At 36.7% G+C, this 26,817-nt stretch overlaps 1 protein-coding gene and 1 pseudogene across 1 annotated transcript in view; one reads left to right on the top strand and one right to left on the bottom strand.

Annotated features, from left to right (window-relative positions):
• Window positions 1-26,817, top strand: part of LOC482174 (transmembrane protease serine 11F) — a 100,683-nt gene that overhangs the window by 57,676 nt on the left and 16,190 nt on the right. The window contains exons 4-7 of the mRNA XM_038556211.1: window positions 1,389-1,507; window positions 19,605-19,672; window positions 21,532-21,695; window positions 23,922-23,960. Coding sequence (XP_038412139.1) covers window positions 1,389-1,507; window positions 19,605-19,672; window positions 21,532-21,695; window positions 23,922-23,960 — 390 coding nt within the window. The remainder of the gene's footprint in view (window positions 1-1,388; window positions 1,508-19,604; window positions 19,673-21,531; window positions 21,696-23,921; window positions 23,961-26,817) is intronic.
• LOC102155277 lies at window positions 7,718-16,993 on the bottom strand (annotated as a pseudogene).

Below are 26,817 nucleotides of genomic sequence, written 5' to 3'. Positions count from 1 at the left end.
CCATCAGGGAAATACAAATCAAAACTACAATGAGATACCACCTCACACCAGTGAGAATGGGGAAAATTAACAAGGCAGGAAACAACAAATGTTGGAGAGGATGCGGAGAAAAGGGAACGCTCTTACACTGTTGGTGGGAATGTGAACTGGTGCAGCCACTCTGGAAAACTGTGTGGAGGTTCCTCAAACAGTTAAAAATAGACCTGCCCTACGACCCAGCAATTGCACTGTTGGGGATTTACCCCAAAGATACAAATGCAATGAAACGCCGGGACACCTGCACCCCGATGTTTCTAGCAGCAATGGCCACTATAGCCAAACTGTGGAAGGAGCCTCGGTGTCCAACGAAAGATGAATGGATAAAGAAGATGTGGTTTATGTATACAATGGAATATTCCTCAGCTATTAGAAATGACAAATACCCACCATTTGCTTCAACGTGGATGGAACTGGAGGGTATTATGCTGAGTGAAGTAAGTCAGTCGGAGAAGGACAAACATTATATGTTCTCATTCATTTGGGGAATATAAATAATAGTGAAAGGGAAAATAAGGGAAGGGAGAAGAAATGGGTGGGAAATATCAGAAAGGGAGACAGAACTTTGTAAAGACTGCTAACTCTGGGAAACGAACTAGGGGTGGTAGAAGGGGAGGAGGGCGGGGGGTGGGAGTGAATGGGTGACGGGCACTGGGTGTTATTCTGTATGTTAGTAAATTGAACACCAATAAAAAAAAAAAAAAAAAAAAAAAGTTCTCCAACTTCCCTGAAGAGGTGTGGCCAGGGAGGAAGAAAGTTGGAAAATGACTCCACAAAGCCTAAGATGGGGTTTCAGGGAATATGATTAAGGCTGCAAAACAATCAAGATTTTTTTTTTTTTTTAAAAAGAAAAGACCATTATTATGATCTGTTTTCCTTGACAATGGCAGTTTTAGTCGTATGTACATTGCTGAGAATTGAGAGGTGAAAACAATAAATACTAATACTTATTGGTGACATGGAAAAAATTGATAACCTGCTCAATGTATCTTTATAATACAGCTTATCTAAGATGTATATATCATAATTCTTTGGGGGAAATTGACAATTTTTGCATGACTTTCAGCAATCCCTTTCAATATTTATTTTCCATATTGCACGTCCAATTTTGTATGAAAATTCTGATATGCATAAACACTTAAATAAGGTATTCTGAAAGTGTATTTGGAGGCCTGAATTTTCTATTTTAGCTGGATACAGTGACAAAGCTACAAAATATTTTTTAAATGTCCACAATTACTCTTGTACCAAGAAGAAATAAACTGCACTATAGTAAACCTATTTCCTGGGGTTGGAGAACAAGAAACTGATTATATTTAAGCATGAATCTTTTGTTTATGTTTACCTTTCAGATGATAAGTCATTCTATTACCTTGCCTCTTTTGAAGTCACAAATATAAAATATAAAGAAAATTATGGAATAAAAAGCTCAAGAGAGTTTATAGAAAGGAGTCATCAGATTGAGAGAATGGTAAGTCCAACAGAAATTTTTAAAGTTTATGAATGTGTTTTTCTGTTTCACTTTCAGTGTGGTTGCTATAAGAACTTAGCCTCTCCATGCCTAAATGTCTTCTGTAAAATGTGGTTAATGTCTAGGCCATATGGTTGTGAAGATTAAATAACTTAATATATGTAAAATACTTAGAATAATTTTATATACCATTAAACATACGTTGATTAGAGTAGGCTACTAATTAGCAACTAAGAAAACTGTTGGTTGAAACAGATGTTTGTCCTATTTTTAATTCTTGATTTTCTGTCCTGGTTCATTTTCCTTAAATTTTTTATATTTTATTTTATTTTATTTATCTTATATTTTTATTTTATTTTATTTTATTTATTTAATTTTATTTTATTATTTTTTATTTTATGAGAGACACAGGGAGAGAGGCAGAGACATAGCCTCTATGGAAGGGAGAAGTAGGCTTCCTGAGGAGAGCCCGTTGCAGGACTCGATCCGGGACCCCGGGATCACGCCCTGAGCGGAAGGCAGATGCTCAACCACTGAGCCATCCAGGTGTCCCTCCATAAACTTTTTAAACACAAGAATATATCAATGCCATGTTTGCCTTATCATTTTGTTTATTATGTTTTTAAAAGCATCACAAGACGTGCATCTATCTATCATCTCTCTCTCTCTCTCTCTATATATATATATATTTTTTTTTTTTTTTGAGAGAGAGAGAGATTGGGGCAGGGAAGGGCAGAGGGAGAGGGAGTCTTTTTTTATACTAAATTTATTTTTTACTGGTGTTCAATTTGTCAACATACAGAATAACACCCAGTGCTCATCCCGTCAAGTGCCCACCTTAGTGCCCACCACCCAGTCACCCCTACCCCCCGCCCACCTCCCCTTCCACCACCCCTAGTTTGTTTCCCAGAGTTAGGAGTCTTTCATGTTCTGTCTCCCTTTCTGATATTTCCCACTTATTTTTCCTCCTTTCCCCTTTATTCCCTTTCACTATTATTTATATCCCCCGAATGAATGAGACCATATAATGTTTGTCCTTCTCCAATTGACTTACTTCATTCAGCATAATACCCTCCAGTTCCATCCACGTTGAAGCAAATGGTGGGTATTTGTCATTTCTAATGGCTGAGGAATATTCCAGTGTATACATAGACCACAGCTTCTTTATCCATTCTTCTTTTGATGGACACCGAGGCTCCTTCCACAGTTTGGCTATTGTGGCCATTGCTGCTAGAAACATCGGGGTGCAGGTGTCCCGGCGTTTCACTGCATCTGTATCTTTGGGGTAAATCCCCAGCAGTGCAATTGCTGGGTCGTAGGGCAGGTCTATTAACTCTTTGAGGAACCTCCACACAGTTTTCCAGAGTGACTGCACCAGTTCACATTCCCACCAACAGTGCAAGAGGGTTCCCTTTTCTCCGCATCCGGGAGAGGGAGTCTTAAAAAGGCTCCATGCCCAGTGAGGAGCTCAGTGCAGGACTGGATCTCACGACCCTGAGACCATGACCTGAGCCAAAATCAAGAGTCAGACACAACCAAATGAGCCACCTAGGTGCCTGTGTCTATGATTTTTGATATCAATCTCAAATCTAGTTACGCCTCTCATAGTTTGTCTTGAAAACTATGCATTTTCAAGGCATTTCTAATTTTCAAAGTATATGAGACAAGCTAAATCTTTACCTATCATAGCAGAAAGTCAAAAAGAATAGTTTTCCATTTTTTGTTCCATGAAAAGCATGTCCGTGAAGACCATAGATTTGTTTAGCAAAACCCAGCATATTAGCCTAGACTGTACTCCTTAAAGCTTATTAGAGTTACTCTGGAACAACGAAGTTATAGCTCTATAGAAAGAAGACTGAATTAGTATGATTATTTATGATTAACCAAAGATCCAATCTCAATTAAAAGATGACTTTAGCACTTCAACTCTTCACTCATTGTACTTTCCTTTCTCTGAATTATTAGTAATGTAAAAAAGTATTTGTATTTTATTTATCTTTATATAGGTTGATTCTAAATACTGAAAAACAGTGAATAGTATTTTCATTTCCATAGCTATTTAAATAGTGTTTGTTGAGACGTCTGGGTGGCTCAGTGGTTTAATGTCTGCCTTGCTCGGGGTGTGATCCTGGGGTCCTGGGATAGAGTCCTGCATTGGGCTCCCCACAGGGAGCTTCCTTCTCCCTCTGCCTATGTCTCTGCTTCTCTCTGTGTCACTCATGAATAAATAAAATCTTTAAAAATATATAGTGTTTGTCATTTAACAAAATAGTGTTTTTTACAATTGCGTTGCCGCATAAGAATGTTCCCAAAAGCAATTCTGAGTAGAACTCACTCATTTATTTTAAGTCCTCCCCCATTTTACTATATCCTCAGATATGTTCAAAGTCTCACTATTTCTTTAATTCTTCTTTCTCAAAACTTTATGCATTCTGCTTCAATTTGAACTGGTTGCCTTCTAGGTCCACTTCAGAGAGGTAACCTGGGTCCAAACAGGATTGCTCTAGTTTGTGAGAGCCATTGCTTCTTGCATCCCATATTTTCCTTGATATGGTGGGTTAAGTCCTCAAGCACCTTCCTTAAGAAAAAAGTGCATGGGAGGTAACATTTCTGAATTATTTTATGTTGAAAAATTCTTTATTCTTTAGCCCACTAGAGTGACAGTTTGAATATAAACATTTAAGTTGAAAATCACTTCCCCTCAGACCATCTGAGGCCTTGTTCTATTTTTATTACTTGATCACTACACTTACAAGAAATTGTGTTTCTCTTTTTTTTCTAGAAGCTTTTGTACTTTACTTTTTGCTGAAATTTCATAATGATGTGTCTCAGTATTTGATTTTTTTCTTTCATTCATTTTTGTTGGAATATCATACATTAGAAAGTGTGTAAAACATTTTAAAGAACTATTAAAAATAAATATCCAAGAACCCAACCAAATTTCAGAAATAGAACTTTACTAGTACCTCTGAATCCTCTATATGTCCTTCCCCCTCTCTTCTTCATAGTTAAAAATTTTTTTGAATTTGGATTTAATCATTCTGTGATTTTATTACCTATGTATGCATACTCAAATAGCATATTATGTGATTTTACCTCTTTTGAACTTTATGTAAATATAATCATATTGTATCTCTCTGTGACTTCATTCTTTCACTCAACATTATGTTTTTGAGATTTCCCCATTTTGATGCACGTAGATGTAGCTCATTTGTTTTCACTTCGGTGTAGAATGCCCTAGAAAGAATATACTACTATTTATTAATTCATTCTATGGTTGACAAATATTTCAGCTAATTTCACTTTTATAATTATGAACATGAGGCTAATTAACCTGCTTACAGATTAGTCCATGCACTCCCAGTGCATGTGCAAGAGCCTTCATAGGTCATAAACCAAGCAGATAGTTTGCTGGGTCATAGGTTATGCTCAGACTCAACTGTTATGTATATATAATAGTAACTCATTGTGAATTTAATTTACATTTTCCTGATTATTAATATGGTTCATCAGCAGTTATTAACCATTTGTATTTTGTCCTTTATAAATACCTACTCATGATTTTTTGCCCATTTCTTTCTTCTATCTTTTGTGTGTGTGCATTCTTTTTTTTTTTTTACTTAATGTACAGTGTAATATGCCCAGTTCCTATTGTATTTTATCTTTTAATTTATTCTTAGAAACATTTTTTGGGGAAAAAAGGAAACTTTGGGGGCGAAATTAATCCCTCATTTTGGGAAATGAATCTTTTTCCATTTTGTGGCTTGCCTTTTCATTTTCTTAATATTTTAATGAACAGTGTTCTGAATTTTAATATAGTTAAATACATCATTCTTTTCCTTTATTATTAGTGTCCTTTGTGTTTGTATAAGAAATCCTTTCTGATCTTGATGTCACTGTCTTAAAAAAAATGGGTTTTCCTTTTTTGCGTTTAAGCCTTCTTTATTCTACATGGAATTGATATTTGCATATGTGTTTGATTTAGGGATTTTAATTTCATTTTTTCCCTCTATATGAATAAACATTTCTCTTAGCACCACTGATTGAGCAGTCAGCCTTTCTGTGGTTGATCTGCCATGCCGTCTCTGCCACAAGTCAAGTTTCCATATGTGAATTGGGATGTTGCTGTGCTCTCTAATCAGTTCCATTGATCAGCTTGTTTTGCATTTTGTCAATACCACAATGTTTTAACCTCTATAGTTTGACAATAAGTGTCGATGCCTGTTACATTAGTTTCCTAGTGTTGCTGTACCAAATTACCATAAACTAGTGGCTTAAAACAATAGGAATTCATTTTCTCAGTTATGGAAGCCAGAAATATGAAATCAAGGTATAGACATGTCTGGTTTCCTTGGAAAGCACTAGGGAAGAATCTTTCTTTGCCTCTTTCTGCTTCTGGTAGCTTCAGTCATTCTCTGACATGTAGTTAGATAGCTGCAATCTCTGTCTGCATCTTGACCTTTTCCTCTATGTTTCTCCAGTCCAATAAAGGCATTGGATTATTAGATTAGAGTCACTAGATTCAAGATGTTCCTGGATATCACATTGGTCTTATCTTGAGATCCTTAGCATAGGATCTGCAAAGATCTGCCAAATAAGGTCATATTCACATGTTCCCAGACTTAGATGTATCTTTTAAGGGGGCCACCATTCAACCAGTACACTTGAATTTATTACCATCTTCTCTAAGTATGACTTGGTTATTCTTGACCCTTTTCTTTTCTATATCCGGTAATACACACACATACATACGATACACACCTTCATATTAGGATTTTTATTTAACTTGCTTCAAATCTAGAGGTCTAGAAAAATAACTGACATCTTCATTTATTTATACATATTTACCATAAGTTTTATAAAGCTTTAAAATGTTTTCCTTAAAGGTCTTATTCATCTTTGGCTAGATTTAATATTAGAGGCCCTTTTTTGTCTTTGTTATTTGGTATCATTTTAAAGAACATTTTCTTACTGGTTTTTACTGGTGTATAGAAATATGACTGGCTTTCATAGTCTCTTTTCATGCCCTCTTCTCTTTTGTAATTGGTATTTCTGAGTGCTGAGTGTCTCCTGAAGTTTTTAGAGAAGATAGGCTTTCTTCTTGGCTGTGTTTCTGTGATTCATATCAGAGGCAGTTTTGTTTCCCAACAGATATTTGGTAATTTCTGGAGACCTTTTTTGATTGTCACACTGGAAGGAGGATTGTTATTAGCAACTAGTATCTAGAGACCAGGGATGCTGCAAAACACCCTACAAATCAAGGATAATTCCCTACAAAAAAGATTTATCTGGCCCAAAATGTCAATACTGCTGAGGGTGAGAAATCCTATTCTAGTCTGTGACTTCCCTCATCTGACTTTGTCAGTTGTTTTTCCTTCATTTGTTGAGTTTAGGAAAAGAGTTAAATCTATCATCTACTAAAGATATCTCTTTGGTTTTTATCAGTGCTCAGATTTATCTCTATTTACATACCTTTAACATAATTTTAATGGGATTTTCAAAAAGTAGGAGAGAATATATAGTTAATCTACTATCCTAGACAAAAATCTCCTTATTTGCATGTTATCCAAGCTTACCATTTAAAAATCAACTAGTTTTTAGAATCAAAACTAAATGTCCTTCCATAAGAATTACCTCCTTGTAATTGTGACTAAATATCCTTCCATAAGAATTCAAATCCTTGAATATTTTATTTTCCTTTCTCTTTCTCTATACTTTCCTTTTCACTATATCTCATTGTACTTTAAATTTCTCAGAGGACAATGAATACAATTAAAATTTTATACATTGTGGATTTGTGCATAATAAGCAAGCAGGATTTTTCTGGTTAGTTCCAATATCTTTTATGATGACAACAATTTATTGACTTTTTGTTTTTTGTCATCAGAGACTGTTAAGCTAATACCTCCTCAGAAATGTGAAGGATTCTTTTATATTGCTTAACTGTAATTTTTTTCATTCTCTTTCACTTTCCTTTTATGAAGCCAGTTTCCTTACTTCCCCCCTCCCCACCTACCCTGAGGACCACCTTTACTGTGCCTATGGGAGCTCCAAGAAGAGGTCAATACTGTGGGGCAAGGGAGAAGAAAGCAGGGTAGAGAAAGGGGACAGAAGTTAGGACAGGCCCTGTGTGGGGGTATAGGGCTCCTGCATCCTTCTGGGATCTGAGTCTAGAAAGCTCTGACAGAGTGGTGAATGCCTCAGTGGAAACTACTTTCTGGCTAGCATGAGGTTAATATGTGTGGCCTTCATCTCCTTCAGCTCAGGGTTCCACACATATTTGAATTGCTCCCCTTTGGTGCTCACTACCTGGTTGTTAATGTATCGGATCAGCTTTTTGGAGGCCTCCCTGGGAGCCATGTGTTGGTAAATCTTCTGATCCTCTGTGCTATCCAGTATCATGTACTTCTGCAGGAAAAAGGACTTCAGTTCATCCTTTTGAGGGCCTCTGAGGCATCTGGGCAGGTCCTGGTTGAGGTCAGTACAGGCTAGAGTCTTCTTCTCCTTCCCCTCTACCAGCACCTGCATAACTTCTTCCAAATCTCTCTGAGCTTTGGGCCTGCTCCACTGAGTAGGGAGGGAACACCTTCAGGAGTACAGACACCCCTGGCAACAGCTTCTCCTCAGCACGGACTGCCTCATGCTGAGTATCTCCAGCATCAGCAGTAGGAGAGGCCCCAGTTTCTTCTTTGAGCTTTTCAGGCCACTGCAGGGGCTATGTGGAGATGGGCACCAGGCCTTGGACATCAGAGCTCTGAATTTGCAGGTTATCTTTTTTCTTGGCACCACTCAACTGCCCTGAGAGCTTCTGCATCATGTCCCCTATTGTACTCCTTGGAATGTGGGCAAAGCCAGGCCACCATCATCTCAGTGAAAGCCTCCATATTGAAGTTCTCTTCTGATGACCCTGATGGGCCGAGGTTCTCCAGGAGCCCAAACACATCGGAGAAGATGACCTTAGCTAAACCATTGAGGTTAGCCCTTGGGAGGTGTGTCTGGACAAAGGCAAGGAGGATTTCACTGACAATCCTCTCCAGCCGCAAGCTCTTTCTGCTTCTGCTCTGTCAGACACTGCCAGTAACTTTTCCAGCACATTGAAGCTCTAACCCCTCCCAGTTTCCTTACTTAAAAAAAAAAAAAAAAAAAAAAAAATCTTTCTTTAGAAAATTTCCTTCAGCGTCTCTCCAAACCGGGATTTGACTTTTATGATTATGGGAGATAATGGTGAAAATGCATAGGCTATGATTCATTCATTCATCTATGCAACCACCCATTAAGCCATCAATTAATTTGTTTATCCACTTATTCATGTATTTTTAATGAATGTTTAGTGCTCTTCATACTTCAGGATTCTGTCAACTGCTGGACATACCAGAAAATGTGATTTCTTTATTGGTGACCAAGATAGCAAATAAAGCATTGTATCTATCTTTAATAATTTAATAATATTTCAAATTATTAATAGTTTAAATCATTGTTCTTCAGCAAATTTTAAACTACATTATAGAGGTATGGTTGACACGTAAAAAGCTGTGCATATTTAATGTACACAACTTGATGAGTTTGGGAAGTATGTACCTAAGAAACCATGATGGTGGTAACACCATTAAAGACATAAATATATCCAACACCTTCCAAAATTTCCTCCTGTCCCTTTTATTATTATTGTTATTAATAGTATTATTAATTATTTTGTGTGTGTGTGGTAAGAATACTTAAGAGCCTCCTTGTTTCAAATTTTAAATAAACACTACAGTATTGTTAGCTATAGACACTGTGGTAGTAGTCCTCCAGAACTTATTAATCTTGTGTAACTAAAACACTAAAACTTTGTACCCTTTGACCATCATCTACCCATTTATGCCTCCCCTCACACCATGGCAACCATGATTCACTTTTTTGCCTTTATGAATTTGACTATTTTACATTCCACATATAACTGGAATCATATAGCATTGTCTTGCTGTGTCGGTCTTATTTCATTTAGCATAACATCTTCCAGATCCATTCATGTTGTAAATGGCAGGATTTCCTTCTTTAAAGCTGGATAATATTCCATTGTGTGCATATATCACATCTGCTTTATCCATTTATCAACAAATGAATATTTAGGTTGTTTTCATATCTTGACTATTATGAATAATGCTACAATTTGCAAATATTTTCCCCCATTCCATAGATTCCTTCTCATTTTGCTGATGGCTTCCTTTGCTGTGTAGAAGCTTTTAAATTTTTTTTTAATTTATTTATGATAGTCTCACAGAGAGAGAGAGAGAGGCAGAGACACAGGCAGAGGGAGAAGCAGGCTCCATGCACCGGGAGCCCGATGTGGGATTCGATCCCGGGTCTCCAGGATCGCGCCCTGGGCCAAAGGCAGGCGCCAAACCGCTGCGCCACCCAGGGATCCCTAGAAGCTTTTAATTTGATATAATCTCACTTTTTTATTTTTGTTTTGTTTTATCTTTATTTTTTTGCCTGATTTTGGTGTCACATCTAAAAAATCATTGCTGGGACCAATGTCAAGGACCTTTTTCTCTGTGTTTTCTTCTAGGAGTTTCATGGTTTCAGGTCTTAAATTTAAGCCTTTAATCTATTTTTAGTTGATTCTGTATATGGAGTGAGATAGGGATCTAACTTCATTCTTCTGCATGTGAAAAATTAGTTTTCCTAAGACAATTTCTTGAAGAGACTATCCTTTCCCCATTATGTATTCTAGGTGACCTTGTCAAAGATTAGTTGACCATATATGCATGGTTTTATTTTTGGACACTCTATTCTGTTATATTGGTCTATATATCTGTTCTTATGCCAAAACCATACTATTTTGATTACTAAAACCTTGTAATATAATTTGAAATCAGGAAGTATGATGCCTCCAGGTTTGTTCCTCAAAGAATTCAAGATTTCTTTGGCTATTCAGGGTCTTTTGTGGTTCAGTATATATTTTAGGATTGTTCTTTCCATCTGTGAAAAATGCATTGTTATTTTCATAGGGATTATATTGAATCTGTAGATTGCTTTGGGTAGAATGGACATTTAACAATATTAAATCTACCAATCCGTGAATGTAGGATATCTTTTCACTTATTTGTCTTCAATTTCTTTCATTAATGTTCTACAATTTTCAGTGTACATATCTTTTACCTCCTTGATTAAATTTACTATTACATATTTTATTCTTCTTGATACTGTTGAAAATGGTGTTACTGATCTCTGGGTTGTGAGATCAAGCCCCAGATTGAGCTCTGTGCTTAGCTCAGAGTCTGCTTGAGATTCTCTTCCTCTCCTTTCCTGCCACTTCCCCTCCTCATGCATGCTCACTCTCTCTCTCAAGTAAAATAATAAATAAAATCTTTTAAGAAAGAAAATGGTATTATTTTCTTAATTTCTTTTTCAGATAGTTCATTATTAGTGTATAGAAATGTGACTGAATTTTGTATTTTGATTTTGCATTCTGCAGTTTTAATGAATCCATTTATAAGTTCTCACAGATTTGTGTGGGGGGGTATGTGAAATCTTTAGGGTTTTCTACTGTAAGCACATTCTGTTAACAGAGAGAGTTTTACTTCTTCCATTCTGATTTGGATGGCTTTTATTTATTTTTCTTATCTGATTGCTCTGGCTGAGATTTTCATCACTGAGCTGAATAGAAGTAATGAGAATGGGCATCCTTGTCTCATTTCTGATTAAAGGAAAAGCTTTTAGCTTTTCATCATTGACTATGTTAGCTGCTATGTTAAGGTACATGCCTAATTTATTAAGAGTTTTTAATCATGACAGGATGTTGAATTTTATCAAATGTTTCTTCTGTACGCATTAAGATGATCATATGATTTTTATTCTTCATTCAGTTAATATGGTATATTAACATTTATCAATACATTTATGTTGAACCATCCTTGCATTCCAGGGATAAAACTTATATGATTATGGTGTGTGACCTTTTATGTGCTGTTGAATTTGGTTTGCTAGTATTTTGTTTAGGATTTTTGCATCCATATTCCATCAGGAATATTGGCCTATACTTTTCTTGTAGTCATCTGGTATCAGGGTAACACTGACCTCATAAAATGAGTTTAAAGTTCTTTTTTTTAAAAAGACTTTATTTATTCATGAGGGGCACAGAGAGAGAGGCAGAGACATAGGCAGAAGGAGAAGTAGGCTCCTCACAGGGAGACTGATGTGGGACTTGATCTCTGAACGGGGATCATGCTGTGAGCCAAAGGCAGATGCTCAACCGCTGAGCCACCCAGGCATCCCTAAAATGAGTTTAGAAGTGTTTCTCCCTGTTGATTTTTTTTAGAAGAGTTTGAGATTATTGGTATCAATTCAAGAAAAGTTTGGTAGAGTTAGCCACTAAAGCCTTCTGGTCCTGGACTTTTCTTTGTTGCAAAATTATTCAATCTCTTTTTTTTATTGGTCTCCAGATTTCTTGTATCTTCATGACTTGATTTTGATAGGTTGCATGGCTCTAGGAATGTACCCATTTCCTCTATGTTATCCAATTTGTTGGGTTATAATTGTTCACAGTAGTCTCCTATCATCCGTTTTATTTCTGTGATATCAGTTGTAATGTCTCCTCTTTCATTCTTGATTTTATTTGATTCTTCTCCCTTTTTTTCTTAGTCTAACTAAAGATGTGTCAATTTTGTTTACCTTTTCCAAAAGCCAACTCCTAGTTTCATTGATCTTTTCTATAATTTTTCTAGTCTTTATTTCATTTATTTTTGCTTTGCTCTATTATTTCCTTCCATCTGATAACTTTGGAATGTTTTTAGTTTTTTTTTTTTTTTTCTAGTTCCTTAAGGTCTAAAATTAGGTTGTTCACTTGAGACTTTTTTAAAAAAGATTTTTTGTATTTATTTGAGAGAAAGAGTGTGAGGGAGATCATGGGCAAGGAGAGAGGGAGAGGAAAAAATAGGCTTCTGCTGAATAGGGAGCATGACACAGGGGCTTGATCCCAGAACCCTGGGATCGACCCAAGCTGAAGGGACACTTTGACAGACACTTAACTGACTGAGTCACCCAGGTACCCCATGAGACCTTTCTTTTTTCTTAATGTAGGTGCTTATCATTATAAACTTCCCTCTTAGAACTGCTTTTTCTGCATTGCTTGTTTTGGCATGTTGTATATTCATATTCACTTTTCTCAAGATTTTTTGCCTGTTTTTAAAGTTTTTTTTTTTTTTTTGCTTTTGATTTCTTCTCTAACTTATTGGTTACTCAGGAATGTGTTGTTTTATTTCCACATAATTGTGAATTTTCTTATTTTCCTATTGTTATTGATTTCCAGTTTCTACTATTGTGATCAGAAAAGATAATTGATACAATTTCAATCTTCTTAAATTTATTGAGACTTGTTTTGTGTCCTAACATATTATCTATCCTAGAGAATGTTCCATGCACACTTGAGAAGAATGTATTTGCTGCTCTTAGGTGGAATGTTCTAACATGTCTCTAGGGCCATTTGGTTTATAGCATTGTTCAAGTTCACTGTTTCTGCATTGACTTTCTGACTGGATGATCTATTCATTGTTTCAAGTGGGAATATTGAAATTCTCTACTATTATTTTATTGCTGCCTATTTCTCCCTACATTTCTATTAATACTTGTCTTATATATTTAGGTGCTCCAATGTTATGTTCAGCATAAGTTTTTTAAAGATAGTTATTTTCTTTAGTGTCATTCTCTACCCCAAGGCTCATCTGAAATCTCAGAGCCAGATGTGTGATAGGTTTTGCCACAGAACTGTTTTGTTTGAAAAATGGATTTATATTTTGATAAACAATCCATTGTTATTAGCAGAGTTAAAATTATTAATACAGTAATTAAAAAAAGATAATAATTGTTTTCTCACTAAGAATTACTACTTTAATTATGTTAAAATCAATGAGTGAAGTATGACTATTTAATTCAATGTAATATAGCAAGGAATTACTGAGTACCTATTCTAAGACTAGCACTGAGCTGGTTTCTCATTCTAATACAGACTGATCCTCACTTTCCTCTTGGAGACATTCAATAATTAGTGCACTTTCTGTAGATTCCACACCTAAAGGCCAGTGCTATGAATACTTGTTTTTTTAATTTAAAAATAAATATAAACAATGTTTGAATACCTTTTGCAGCCTCAATGAATCATTAGCTTCACTTTGAAAATCAATGCTCTGAATAATCCAAAAGGTTAATACTAATTACATCACAGAGGTAATTTCACCTCGAGGTAAGAGGCCTGGGCTGTTTGTGTTATACCAATAAGGACTGCCCAAGGAAAGTGGACACAAGCTCCCAGACATCAGTAAGTAAGGTGCTCAAGTCAGGCAAAGGCAAGTCTCTGGAGAAGTGTTGGTGTGAGTTATTACCAATCAACACTTATAGATCCTGGAGCATTAGTGCACTTGCCCAGTAAATGTAGTTTAGATAGGGAAAAATATCTGCTACAATTCCATTTTTACCACAGTTTATCATCTGTGAGTGAAGTCAGCTTCTAAATAAATTTCCTAAGAAAGAGGAAAATTTTTATTTGCTTGTAGGTGACAATAAAATTCCCACTGGCCTAGGCCTCTGGATCATCCAAGATATGATCCTGATTTTGCTTCTTTTTCTTTTGTTGCTCTGTAAATTCTCATAATAAACAGGACAGTTTGGGTAGAAAGCAGAAACCCAATGAACACATCAAAGATAAAGAAGGAAAGAAAGAAGGGGGAAGGAAGGAGGAAAAAGGATATGAGAAAGGGAGGAAGGAGGGCAAGAAGATTATTGGAAAAATCTAGAGATTCATTTGACTTCAGGTATAGTGGGATTCAGAGGCACAAATAATGTCAAGCTTTCTCCATGTGGCAGATGACATAGCTTACATCTACTTTATATTCACACGTTTCCAGGTATTAACTGAAGCGGGAAAAGACAATTTTTCATAATAGCACTTGTAGGAAAATTTGAAGAACCAATCTAGCTGGCCAAAATTGGAATATCTCCTCAACCCTACACTAATCACTGTGACCAAGAGAATAAACCTGTGCCACCTTTGTGGTAAATGGGAGAAGGGGCAAGTTTAGCTCCACCTGGACCATATGGAATGAGTTCTCTATAGGAAAAAAGGGTTCTCTTAGCAGAAAAAAGGGGATGTGGGGGGAAGTACCAGTGAGTATACAATAACTCTAATTCTAAAATTTTAATCTCTAACCCACATATCTCTGAACTCTAGACTTGTACATTCAATGGTCTACTTGACATTTCCACTTGGATATCTCACAGGCATCTTGATGTTATATCTAAATCCAATTCTTAGAAGTTGTTCCCTTTCTCACTCTCTAATTCCTATTTCTTTCCACTCAACAAATGACATCACATCCATCTAGTTGCTAGAATACTATTTTCCCTCATCCTCATGTCTAGTCCATTCACAAGTGATGTTTCTACTTCTAATTCACTGTCTCCATCCTGGAACTAGCTATGCATTACCTCAAATAGGTAGCTCACCAAAATCATTGCTTCCACTCAGGCCACTTCTAATATCTTGTCTACATGATCCTTTGAAAACATATTATATATTATTTTGCTTAAAATTTCATAAGTGACTTCCAAATGTGCATAGAATAAGATCCAAGCTTTTTGTGAAGTCCTCCAAGGAACTTAGTGCCCTGGCTCTGACTATTATTCCCCCAGTGTCTATACTCTCTTCCTTGCTTATTGTTTTCTAACCATATTGGCCTTCTTTTTGCACATTCTGTTCTTTTTACCTGGAAGATTGTCTCATGATCTTACTCTTTTTGTTGCTTATTCATTCTGATCTTTCAGATACCACTTAAATGTCCTTCTTGGAGAACCCCAGCCATTTTCCTCCATTACTTTATTATATTAGTTGTCTCTTGTAATTAATTTATTTTTGTTGATTACTATCTGTAATCAACTCATATATTCTATGAGTCCAAGGACCATAGATTTTTGTTTACTGATTTTTATCCAGTGTTTTCACAGTGCCTTAAGCATATAATATTCCTAATCAATTGCATTGAGTGAATAAATAAATGAGTAAAAAGGAAAGGGAATATAGTAAAGGAGTCATGAAGAGATGCAAAAGCTGGCATTTTTCCCTTTGCACGGTTGTTTACGATTAACCACAGCTAGAGAATCAATCAATTAATGAAAATGTTATTGTGCACCTATTTTGTGCAAGACTGTGAAGAATGCCAAGGTCTAAATAGTATAGTCTCTTCCTTATTGGAGTTTGTATTATGGTTTATGTATGAAAGCCTGTGCACAGAAAAAAATAGAAACTAGATAGATTAGAAAACAAGATGATATGGCAGTATGAGAGCTGTCATAGTACAGAATACAATTGTCAAATATATATGATGTGAACAAAAAGTATTTTAAGAGTTCAGAGGAAGGAAAAATCCCTTTGAGCTAGCAGGAAGTTTTCCTGGAGAAGAAAGGGACAACGGATTTGTTTTATTTGTGTATTCATCTTCTGTTGTTACATATTCCCCTGACAGTCGCAGAAAATCTGCAGAACTTGCCTGACTTATTTTCATGGGTGGACCTGGAAAGGGATTCCCTAGCTGGCATCCAGTAACTACTGATCTTTCATGAAGACTTAATCTGCATGCAGTTCCCAGCCAGAGGGAAGGGGCAAGCTCAAGCTTGTGGAAGATAGTAACTGGATATACTATTAGTCAGAGTCACAAGTATTGTTTCAAACATGTCGTTTTGTTTTTTGATGCTGGAGTTCAAACCAAGGACTCCAAGTGGGATCTGATTTTAAGGTGAGATTTTCTTCCCATTTTAGCTGAGATTCTATCTTGGTTTAGACAGAGTAATTTAAAAAAAAAAACTATTCTTTGGTTTGGACCATAAAAAGGGAAGGATATAATTAGTTTTTGTAATTTGGACTAAATGTAACATTACTGAGTTCTCAGTAGAAAAATATAAGCAGTAAGTTAATTTTCTCCAGAAATTGCTTATAGTGATGAATAGATGTCTGAAAAGGAACAGTTTTTCGGAAGCAGAAAAACAAAACAAAACAAAACAAAAACTCCCAAGAGATGATCTTTTTTTTTTTTTTTACAAAGTTTGGATTCATGAAATAAAAGATGTATTTGAGGCCTTTTTAAGGGCTTCCTGCTGCAGGTCTTCTCTACCCCTCACCAACCTAAACATCTGTCATCAGGTATATAAGAAACTTCAGGATCTTCAATGTCACTTAATATACTTAAGAACACAAGCTCTAGAGCCAGGTTTCCTCGGTTCATGTGCCAGAACCAGCACTCCGTATGCCACCTTAGAGAAGTTTACCTGGGTGTCCTGATATAGTTTCTTCATCTTTAAAATAAGGCTGATGAGAATTTAAAAAATACTTTACTTCTAAGTAGTATGAGGTTTAAACAAAGGAACTGGCTCAATGCATACCCCATAGTATGGACTTAGTACAAGTAAGCTATTATTAGTCACACCAATACTGTACTGTACCAAGAATTCACCCATTTTTAAACAGAGGTTTAAACAGGGGAAGATAGTCTTGCTCCGAATCACATTTTAGTTTGAATAGAGTCTTAGTACTTTCTTATACTCTGGTCTGACAGAATCAAGGCCCTTCCCCAAATGCTATCATGTGTACAGTTCAGAATTTCAGAAGACATGTATATAAAGTGCTAGAGACCTTAACATTGGACTTTCTCCCTGTTCCCCGAGGTATGGAAATAAAATGAGCTCAGAGAAGCTTAATGAAATCATCACTCAGAAGTGATCCAGATCCCTGGAGTGACCTACAAAAGGATTTCACTACTGGAGGCTCCTGGCTCCCACCTTGCTTTAGATTCCTGTGGATTTTTTAAAAATTTTATTTATTTATTCATGACAGAGAGATAGAGAGAGAGGCAGAGACACAGGCAGAGGGAGAAGCAGGCTCCATGCCGGGAGCCTGACATGGAACTCGATCCAGGGTCTCCACGATCACACCCCAGGCTGAAGGTGGTGCTAAACCGCTGGGCCACCAGGGCTGCCCTCCCGTGGATTTCTATTTATACTTGGCAACATGATTTGCAGATAAAACAGAACAGTGTGTTGTTATCTTCTTCTCTTTACCATAGTGTTGATTTATCTTTTTTTTAAGATTTTATTTATTTATTTGAGAGAGAGACAGAGACAGAGACAGAGTCACAAGGAGAGAGAGAAACAGGCTCCATGCAGGGAGCCCGACGTGGGACTGAATCTGGGGTCTCCAGAATCACACCCTGGGCTGAAGGCCGCGCTAAATCGCTGAGCCACCCGGGCTGCCCACATGCACTGAATGTTTACTGTGGGCCAGGCAGTGTTCAAAACACTGAAGGTAAAAAGATGGATCAGACCCACTCCCTACCGTCATATAGCTCACAGGCCAGAGTGGGAAGGAACAACTGTATGGGAAAGGAACACACCGGTATGATGCTGGGGTGGCCCAAATAAAGGAGTGTTGAACTTTGGGGAGGGCAAGTCAAAGAAAACTTATTTGTCACCGGAGTGTCTGGATACTGACAGAATTGTCATTAAAGGAATTGCTAGAGGGAAAAAAAAAGTGCATTGTAGGAAGAAGGAAATGAATGTGCAAAGCCATAGAGGTATGAACCAGTCTAGTGAGATTAGGAAAGAGCAAGTAGTTCAGAAGATAAGAAAATAGTCTTTGAAGGTAGGGGTGGGGCAAGGGCTAATGAAAGCGTGAGATTGTGGAGCTCACGCTAAGGGAAGCACAGAGCTTGAGGCAGGAGTGTAACATGCTCAGTTTTGCACTTCAGGCATATCACCTGGTTGGTAGCATTGCTGGGGAGCAACTGAGAGGAGAAAGGACAGAGTAGAATCACATAAACATGCCAACGAGGGGATAGAGGCCCAGGCACAAGTTTTGGCGGAGTTGATCTTAGACCATAGTGGAATTAGGTGAAGGGAGGGAGATTCAATATTTAGTAGGTAAAGTCTACTGAGCATTGTTACTAGTTTAAAGGAGTCAGGGAGAGGGAGAAATCTTGTGGGGTGGGAGGCAATATTCCCTCTGCCCAGAGGGTGTAGTATTGGGGGTGCAAGATTTACCAGGAAGGTGGGTCTTACGTAAACTTATGTGGACTTGTAATTTCTGATTTCTGGCTCTCAGTCTAGTGCTTCTTCCTGTGAGGCACTACCTCAGTAGTCTTTCGGGAATTAGGTCCTGGGAAATCAGCTCACTGAGCATCTAAATCCTTCAATGTCACAGGCTGGAAAAGCTGAGTAACGAAATGCTGACCGCATGAAGTGTGGTGAAACTTATTCCCAAAGCTGATATGAGTTGTGAAAGCCAACCTGTCACGGAAAGGTGACTAACAAGTGAGGGTGTCAGAGTCAAATAACACGCATTGTTACTTATTGTGACAAATGCTCTAGTAATGGGATAATCATTTAAGAGAGCAAAGAGTTAATACAAATGGTGGACTAGGTGCCACATTTAAGAATAAAACAAACTTAGTGTGGGCTTTCTTAGAAGTGAGGATGCTGGGGTGCCTGGGTGGCTCAGTCAGTTAAGCGTCCAACTCTTGATTTCATCTCAGGTCATGCATGATCTTAGGGTCATGAGATCCAGCCTCGCATCAGGCTCCTCAATGGGTGTAGAGCCTGCTTGGGATTATCTCTCTCACCCTCTGCACCTCCCCACCCTGCTCATGTTCACTCTCTTTCTCCCTCTCAAAAATATAAATTAATTAAATTAAATTAAAAGTGAGGATGCTATGCTGCCTTTAAAAATAGCACAGATACTTAAATTCACTTGACAATAGTCAAAATGAACATTATCAATAGTTTACTGTATGCCAGGTAAGGTATGAAATGTGTGATAAACATTGCTTCATTTAATCTTCAAAAAAAACTCTATGAGGTAAATATTGTTTTTATCCTTTTTTACAGGATAACTGTAACAATTTTGTTAAAGTTTTCATTTCTGCAAGGATTAAAATCTCTTTTAGTCTTACCACTGTGATAAACCAGTTCCAATCTGGGAATAAACCAAAACTGTCTCTGCCTCAACTCTAGAAAAACCAAGAAGTAACTAACTGTTTCATAACTAATACTTCTCTCATTTAATTTTTCTAACCAGATGTCCAGGATATTTCGACGTTCTTCTGGAGGAGGTCGGTTTATCAAATCTCATGTTATCAAACTGAGGTATGTAAACTTAGTTCACAACTTCACACCCGTACCCTTGAGAAACACTTGATTAACATGACTGCCCACCTCCCCCAGGCAAATCTTTGCAGAAATATAAATACTTCATAAATCCTGAGCAGTCCACCTTATGCTGCATAGGTATTTCCCAGTCACAATAAGAAGAGGTAAAATGCCCAATGTCAAGAGGCAATGTCAAAGTAGACATTGGAAGGGGAGGAATGGCACAGGTGACACACTTGCGCCTTCAGCTCAGGGCTAACGAGAATTTAGATCAGCTCTTTTTAATTATCCTCATTCTACGCCTAACCAACAACAGATCACGACTTTCTGTGTAATAAGGTTTTTCCTTAATGCCATTGCATTTTTATTATTTCTAATACCTTTTCATTTTTACTTCTGATAAAAGGCAGTATGCATAAATTGAACATATGTTTGTTGTAAGAGACTCAAATAAATTATTAGAATCCATCTTGAATATACTTTTTATATCATGTCCAAAATGCTTGACATTTACTGGAATAATATATCTTGTTTTCTACCCATTTTTAAAAAATGTTTTATTTATTTTATTTATGAGAAACACACAGAGAGGCAGAAACACAGGCAGAGGGAGAAGCAGGCTCCCTGCAGGGAGCCCGATGTGGGACTCGATTCCAGGACCCCAGGATCACGACCTGAGCCAAAGGCAGACACTCAACTACTGAGCCACCCAGGCACCCCCCACTCTTTTTTTTTTATTTTATTTATTTTATTCATGAGAGAGAGAGAGAGAGAGAGAGAGAGAGAGAGAGAGAGAGAGAGATTTTCTACCCATTTTGATGGAAAATTTTAAACTTTTTCTTTGGCTATCAATCCATATTCAAATATAAGTATTTGTAATGCGTACTTGTCTGTCTGCTTCACTTCTTGATGGTAAAGTACATATACACATGGTTAGGGAGCTCCTGCCTTGTCTTCTCTCCCCCTCTCCACTTTTGTTCCTTCTTTACTTTCTCCCTTCTTTCTTCCCTCCCTCCTTCCTTCCTTCTCTGATTCTTTGTTTTAAGGTTAAATTTTCCTCTGAAGGGCAACTGGAGGCTTTCTAGACCTATACATTACAGTATAATATGTGATCCCTTTATCAAAGGATTTCCTTTAATAAGTACTTTCAATAATTATCCATTTAAAAACACATATTAACTGACCGTCAAATCCCAAAATATAAATGGTTTAACACAGTAAAGGTTTACTTCATCTCCATAACTTAGTCCAAAGAGTCAGAAGTGGCAACAGAGATGTGGATGCTAGGAGGGATGTAGAATGGAATTGGCTACCGGATTCTGCATCTGGTTGGCAATACGGGAAAAGTGAAAGTATGAAGGATGGTATGGGAGGTTACAGAGGCCAGGTTGGAGGTGGGGTTTGTCATTTCTGTCCACATTCCATTGTCCAGAATTCACTAGAGCTTCAATGAACTGCAAAGGAGGTCAGGAAATGAAATCTAGCTTTGTGCTCAAGAGGCAAACGTAACTGGGTTTCATGAACAAAAAACATTGTCTCTGCCATTTCACTATTGAAAAATGATGTTGATTATGATGGTCCAGACTGTCTTAAAAAAGCAAATTAAATTTAAACAAGTGCATATGAAGCATGATTTCATGAACATCTCTTTTCCCAACCCCCTGCAGATTATGAGCTAAGTAAGGAGCAAGAACAGTGTTTTTCAGCTATGTATCTGAGCCAGTATTTCTAGAGATAATTTAGAAATCTGATGTACACCTATTTCATCCACTCATTTTAAAAACTTAATATGAATCTTAATAGATAAAAATAGTTAATGATTAGAGAGGTGGCTTTATCTGCTTTTTTGCTTTCAGCCCAGATGAACACGGTATGAAAATTCTTATGGTGCTCATGTTTCGATACCCATCTACTGATAGTGCTGAGAGAATTAAGAAAAAAATTGAAAGGATTTTATCTGAAAGTCTGAAGACAAAGCAGTTGCCTTTGACTATAAACAGACCATCCTTTACACTCACATGTAAGTCTTTTTACCATCTTTGTGGTTCCCTTGCAATCCTCTTTATTTTTCATAAGAATTTAGATCAATGTCTTCTCCCATTTTAAGACTTTACCACTGATACACACATATTGGTGTGGAGTAAAACTAAAATAAAAATTCACTATAAAGCAAAGTTTAATTTTAGGAATTTATTTTCATATTTGATGAGGGCTTTTGCTAAGGTTTCTAAGTTTTTCCCCATATATAATGTTGGATCTTTTCAAAAGCATGAGAGGGTAGGTATAATTTTCACCATTTTAAGGAAGTTGAGACTCAAGGAAGAAGTAAGTCATGGACCTAGGAAGCCTTGGGGCCAAAATTAAGCACAGGTGTTCTGACTTCCAGAGGTCTTTACAGGTCAGTTCTGGGGGTTAGCTTCTACAGTATCAGGGAAACAAACATCTTTATGAAGGTTTAAATCTGGAGGGTGAACCATTGACATGATCTGTGAAGAAGTTCTGTAGGTTATTTCCAGTTTAAAATGATGGGTCATTTATTTCCCTTATTTATCCCTCACAAAACAAAATCAGAAAACTTTTGTTTTTCCCTGAAAGTAGAAGAAAATGAGGTAAAAACGTTAAGAAATTAAAATTACTTCACCGCTTGGAATCCAAACTGAGAGGCATAATAATGTGTTTCAAATGCTAAATTCAAGGTCAGGTAGTGTGTCTTTTTAGTTCCTTACCCCTCCCCCCAAATGCTAGCCTAAGTATTACACATAATAGGTGTTCCAGTTGTGTTCACTGTTCAGATTAAGTACTGCAAGGGCAGCTACTTCTGATTTATTATCAAGAAATAAGTCTTGCCCTTTGGACTGGAAAGTCTTTTCTCCCTGAAGCATCAATGAATTTAAGAAAAATATTGTCTAAAGGTAATTTCTTCAATGTTAGAAATCAGGAAAATCCTTAAAGTCCATTTTGAGATAGAAGCCTCACACACATTAATGGCAACTTTCATGAAGTAATTAGAATTAGTGAAGAATATGGTATCCACCTTACGTGTTAATTATATTCCAAAGTAAAACATATTTTTCAGCATTCTATAAATGGCAATCTTAAATTAAATTTCAATTCCTGATAATATACTTGCCCCTAATGCAGGATCATTTATGCTAAAATAAAATATCCATCATAAAAGATATGTTAAAGGGGTGGTTTTTTTTTTTTTTTGCAATTTTTTTAAAAGTAATTTTTACAATTTTTTAAAAAAATAATTTTTCAGACTTCTTGGTTATGTACACTGACTTTTTATTACACAGTTGTTTTAATATCAAAATAACTATATTCTATGACAATATTCAATAACAAAAATTCTACTACAAATATTTTTTTTCTTCCACAAATATATCTCTCATTAAATAGAGAGAAGTGAAACATCCAGGAAACCTCTGGTAGGGTTTGGGGCTCACATCCCTCTCTTGAGGAAGTCAGTGTTCCTGAGGAAATCATCATATACTTCCCTAATTTCTCTGTCAAATAAAACAAAACAAACATCAAACAAATGCAATGAAACTAAACTTAAATGAACACAAAGAGAAGTTTGAAGGGAAAAAGATGTCACAGAAGAGAGGCATAAAGTAGTATTGATGGGGCTCTTGGACTGGCTGGATGTCAAAAACCTTCATGCCTCTCATGGAACCTTCTACAATATTCATCATGAGGAAGAATCCTTAGCAAGAGAAGGCCAGCAACCTGCACTGAATGAAAGCCTATCCTTTTTAGACCAGGGCTACCACCTGGGCTGTGAGGGGCCTATGATGCCCTTAGCTCCCTGGAGCTTCCCTTTCAACACTGGCCACCAGGGTTATGCCTGACACAAATAGGCTGGTGCATCTAATATAGTGGGCACCAGTTGTGATGGGAATTGGAGGTTGTTAAGCAAGTTATACCGGAACCTCCAAAGAAGGCAATCAGGGACATTTATCCTTACCATTCTTTCCTAATTTCCTCATTTCTTTTTCAGATCTCATAGCAAAGGTTAGAAAACAACAGCGTCATCTTTTCATTTTAAAGTAAAATTATACATTTTGGACCAAGTCAAATCAGAATTATGTATATATTACTTGGCTATGAAAAATCTCATACCCTCTTAAAAGATGGATGCTTTGCATAATAAGCATTTCTTATAGTGACTATTTGAACAAAATCACATAAAAAACAGGGATATATTCTTCTACCAAGTAATTTAATGTTTTGTTTATTCCAGCTATTGACAGCAAAAAGATGAGAAATCTTCTCAACAGCCGTAAGTGCCAAAACCCACAATTAACTGTCTGTTTCATAGCAAAGATAATGAATAAAAGCCACAGAAAAGTTAGAAGTAGAATTTATAGTCTTTTTTGCTCATCTTTTGTTTTTGTGAACCAAATACTTGATGCTTTTATTATTGCTTATTTTTAATATTTCAAGCATTTACATTTATAATTTACACCAAATATAATTTCAAGGTTTTTTTTCTTTTTTTTTAAAGATTTAAAAAGTTATTTTAGAGAGGCAGAGAGAGAGAGCACAGAGGGGAGGCACGGAGAGAGAGAATCTTCAGTAGATTCCCCACTGAGCATAGATCCCTATGCAGGACTTGATCCCAGGACACTGAAATCACAAACTGAGCCTAAATCAAGAATTGATCACTCAACTGACTGAGCCACTCAGATGCCCCTACAATTTCAAGTTTTACGACTTGCAGGATGTAATAAAAAAAAGCCCCACAAATTTCATAGAATTCTTGCTATTATAAGTTTTGTAACTAACATTGTTTTTTTAAAATATTATCTTTAAGTATTTCTCTTTTAATTTTCTCTCACAATTCAAAAGAATGTTTTAAGGTGGTAAGTAGTTAGGCTTTTTCCTGTTGAAATATCTCAGTTTTCTTGTGTTTTTGCTGAAATATCTGGCATGCACATTTTCTGCCTTCCCCATCCCATTTCCTTTATCTCAACTTCTTACAGGATTGTTGGGTCATACACTTTCCCTTATAAATTCTATACACATTGTTCCACTTTCTACTAGTGTTTTGTTGTAGTGGAGAAATCTAAGGCTGCTGCAATTTTTATTCTTATGTAGGTCATCTCTTTTGTTCTGGGATGAATGTAGGAAATCTTTATCCTGCAACTTATCCCAAGAAAGCTAGATGTAAGTATATTTTGCACTGAATTTTGACTAGGACATTTTGAATGTTTCCAATCTGTATACTGTTTTTTTTTCCTGATTCTGGAAAAATGTTCTTCCATTATAAATCTGATGATTGATTTCCATTCCAGTTGTTCTTTTTTGCCCCCCTCAGGAACACAAATGATTTATTTGAATTCCATTTTCTGCGCTCTGTATCAATCATTATTTCTAGATCCATTTCAGGTCACTTTCTCTGCATTCAGAAAGATCTTATCAATTCTCTGCTCCCCACAGCCCTTATCTCTGTTGTCTGGTGTAACTTTTTCTCTTCTCCCATGTGGATTTCATATCTGCTATGACGTGTCTATGATTTGTTGAATTTATTTAATTATAGACATCTCTTGTGTTTTGTCTCCTCACTGATTATTCTCTCCCTTATGTTTGGCTACTTTTATTACATTAAGATCATATTTTCTTGTTCAACTTGGTTGGTACCAAACACATGTCCTAAAATGTTTTGTAAGAAATAACTTTCAGAGATATGTCTGTCTTCTGAGTTTATATATCATCTGATTTGAGGGGCCCTAACCATGCTATACCATTAGATGCAGGCTTAAGTTTTGATCTTATATACAGAGTTTATGAAAACTACATCAACCTCCCCCTTTGCACCACCAAATGCAGCATTTACTGATGTCAGTGCTCTTCCTTTCACTGTTTAAATTGCTTTCATGAGGCATCTCAGTTTCTTGGTACTGTAACAAAATATCATAGATTGGGTAGTTTATAAACAGCAGAAATTGATTGCCCACAGTTCTGGAGGCTGGAAGTGTCAGATCAAGGTGCCAGCATGGTCAAGTGGGGGACCTCATCCAACACGGATTTAAAGTATTATCATGCGGGCAGCCAGGGTGGCTCAGTGGTTTGGCACCTGCCTTCGGCCCAGGGAGTGATCCTGGAGTCCTGGGATCGAGTCCCACATCAGGTTCCCTGCATGGAGCCTGCTTCTCCCTCTGCCTGTGTCTCTGCCTCTCTCTGTGTCTCTCATGAATAAATGAATAAAATCTTAAAAAAAAAAAAACCTAAAAAAAAAAGTATTATCATGCCATGAGCAGAAAGGGCTATGGATCTCTCTGGAGACTCTTTAATAAGGCACTAATCCCATTCATGAGGGCCCCACCCTCATAATTAAGCATCTCCCAAAGTTCCCACATACAAATACTATCACCTCTAAGGGTTAGGATTTTAACATAAATTTGAGGGTTTCACATTGAGACCACTACATTTCCATAGAATTTCTCATTTGTCCTGTATCTCTTGGTAGGATAGTATGTCAAGAAATGTGGCTTCTGCATAGATACAGAGGAAGAAAAGTGTTTATGAGTCACAATGGGATAATTTAAACTGTAGTTTCTGGTTGGCTAGGAACAAGTGCAGTGTGGTTTTATTTCCTGGGCTGGGGAATCACAATAGCAGTGAGCCAAAGTCTTTGTCAGAGCTTACCAGGATTTCTCCACACAATTCTAGTTCACAGGCTTGATAGAGTTTGGGTAGTCCAAGAAGTTACTTTCAAACCCCGATGGATATTGTAGTTTCTATCAGAATTTATAATTTTTGTCTTATCTTTCCTCAAGTTGTGGTGATTTTGCTCCTTTTTCCTTTGAAAAATACCATTGACTCAGACTTTTCATCTACAAATGAGGATGACACCTATCAGAGAGAACTGTTATGAAAATTAGAGAAAATATATGTAACACGAATACAAGGTTTTTGCTCAAAACTAGTAGATATCATGTATATTAGTATTACTTCCATGTATATTATAAGAGGAAAGTGGGAGAGGAAGTAAGTATTAGGCACTACCAATACGACACTATATTACCCTAGAAATTCCATTTGTTCAATTTTATGGTCACTTTAAACTGGAGCTATTTGACTCTGAGGGAATTATGATGAATCTATAAATATGATTTCAGGCATCTATTTTTAAC

Source organism: Canis lupus, chromosome 13, assembly GCF_011100685.1.
Source record: "Canis lupus familiaris isolate Mischka breed German Shepherd chromosome 13, alternate assembly UU_Cfam_GSD_1.0, whole genome shotgun sequence".
Lineage (NCBI taxonomy): Eukaryota > Metazoa > Chordata > Mammalia > Carnivora > Canidae > Canis > Canis lupus.
Note: the sequence above shows the minus strand (reverse complement) of the source record. Positions and strands in the feature narration are given on the sequence as shown.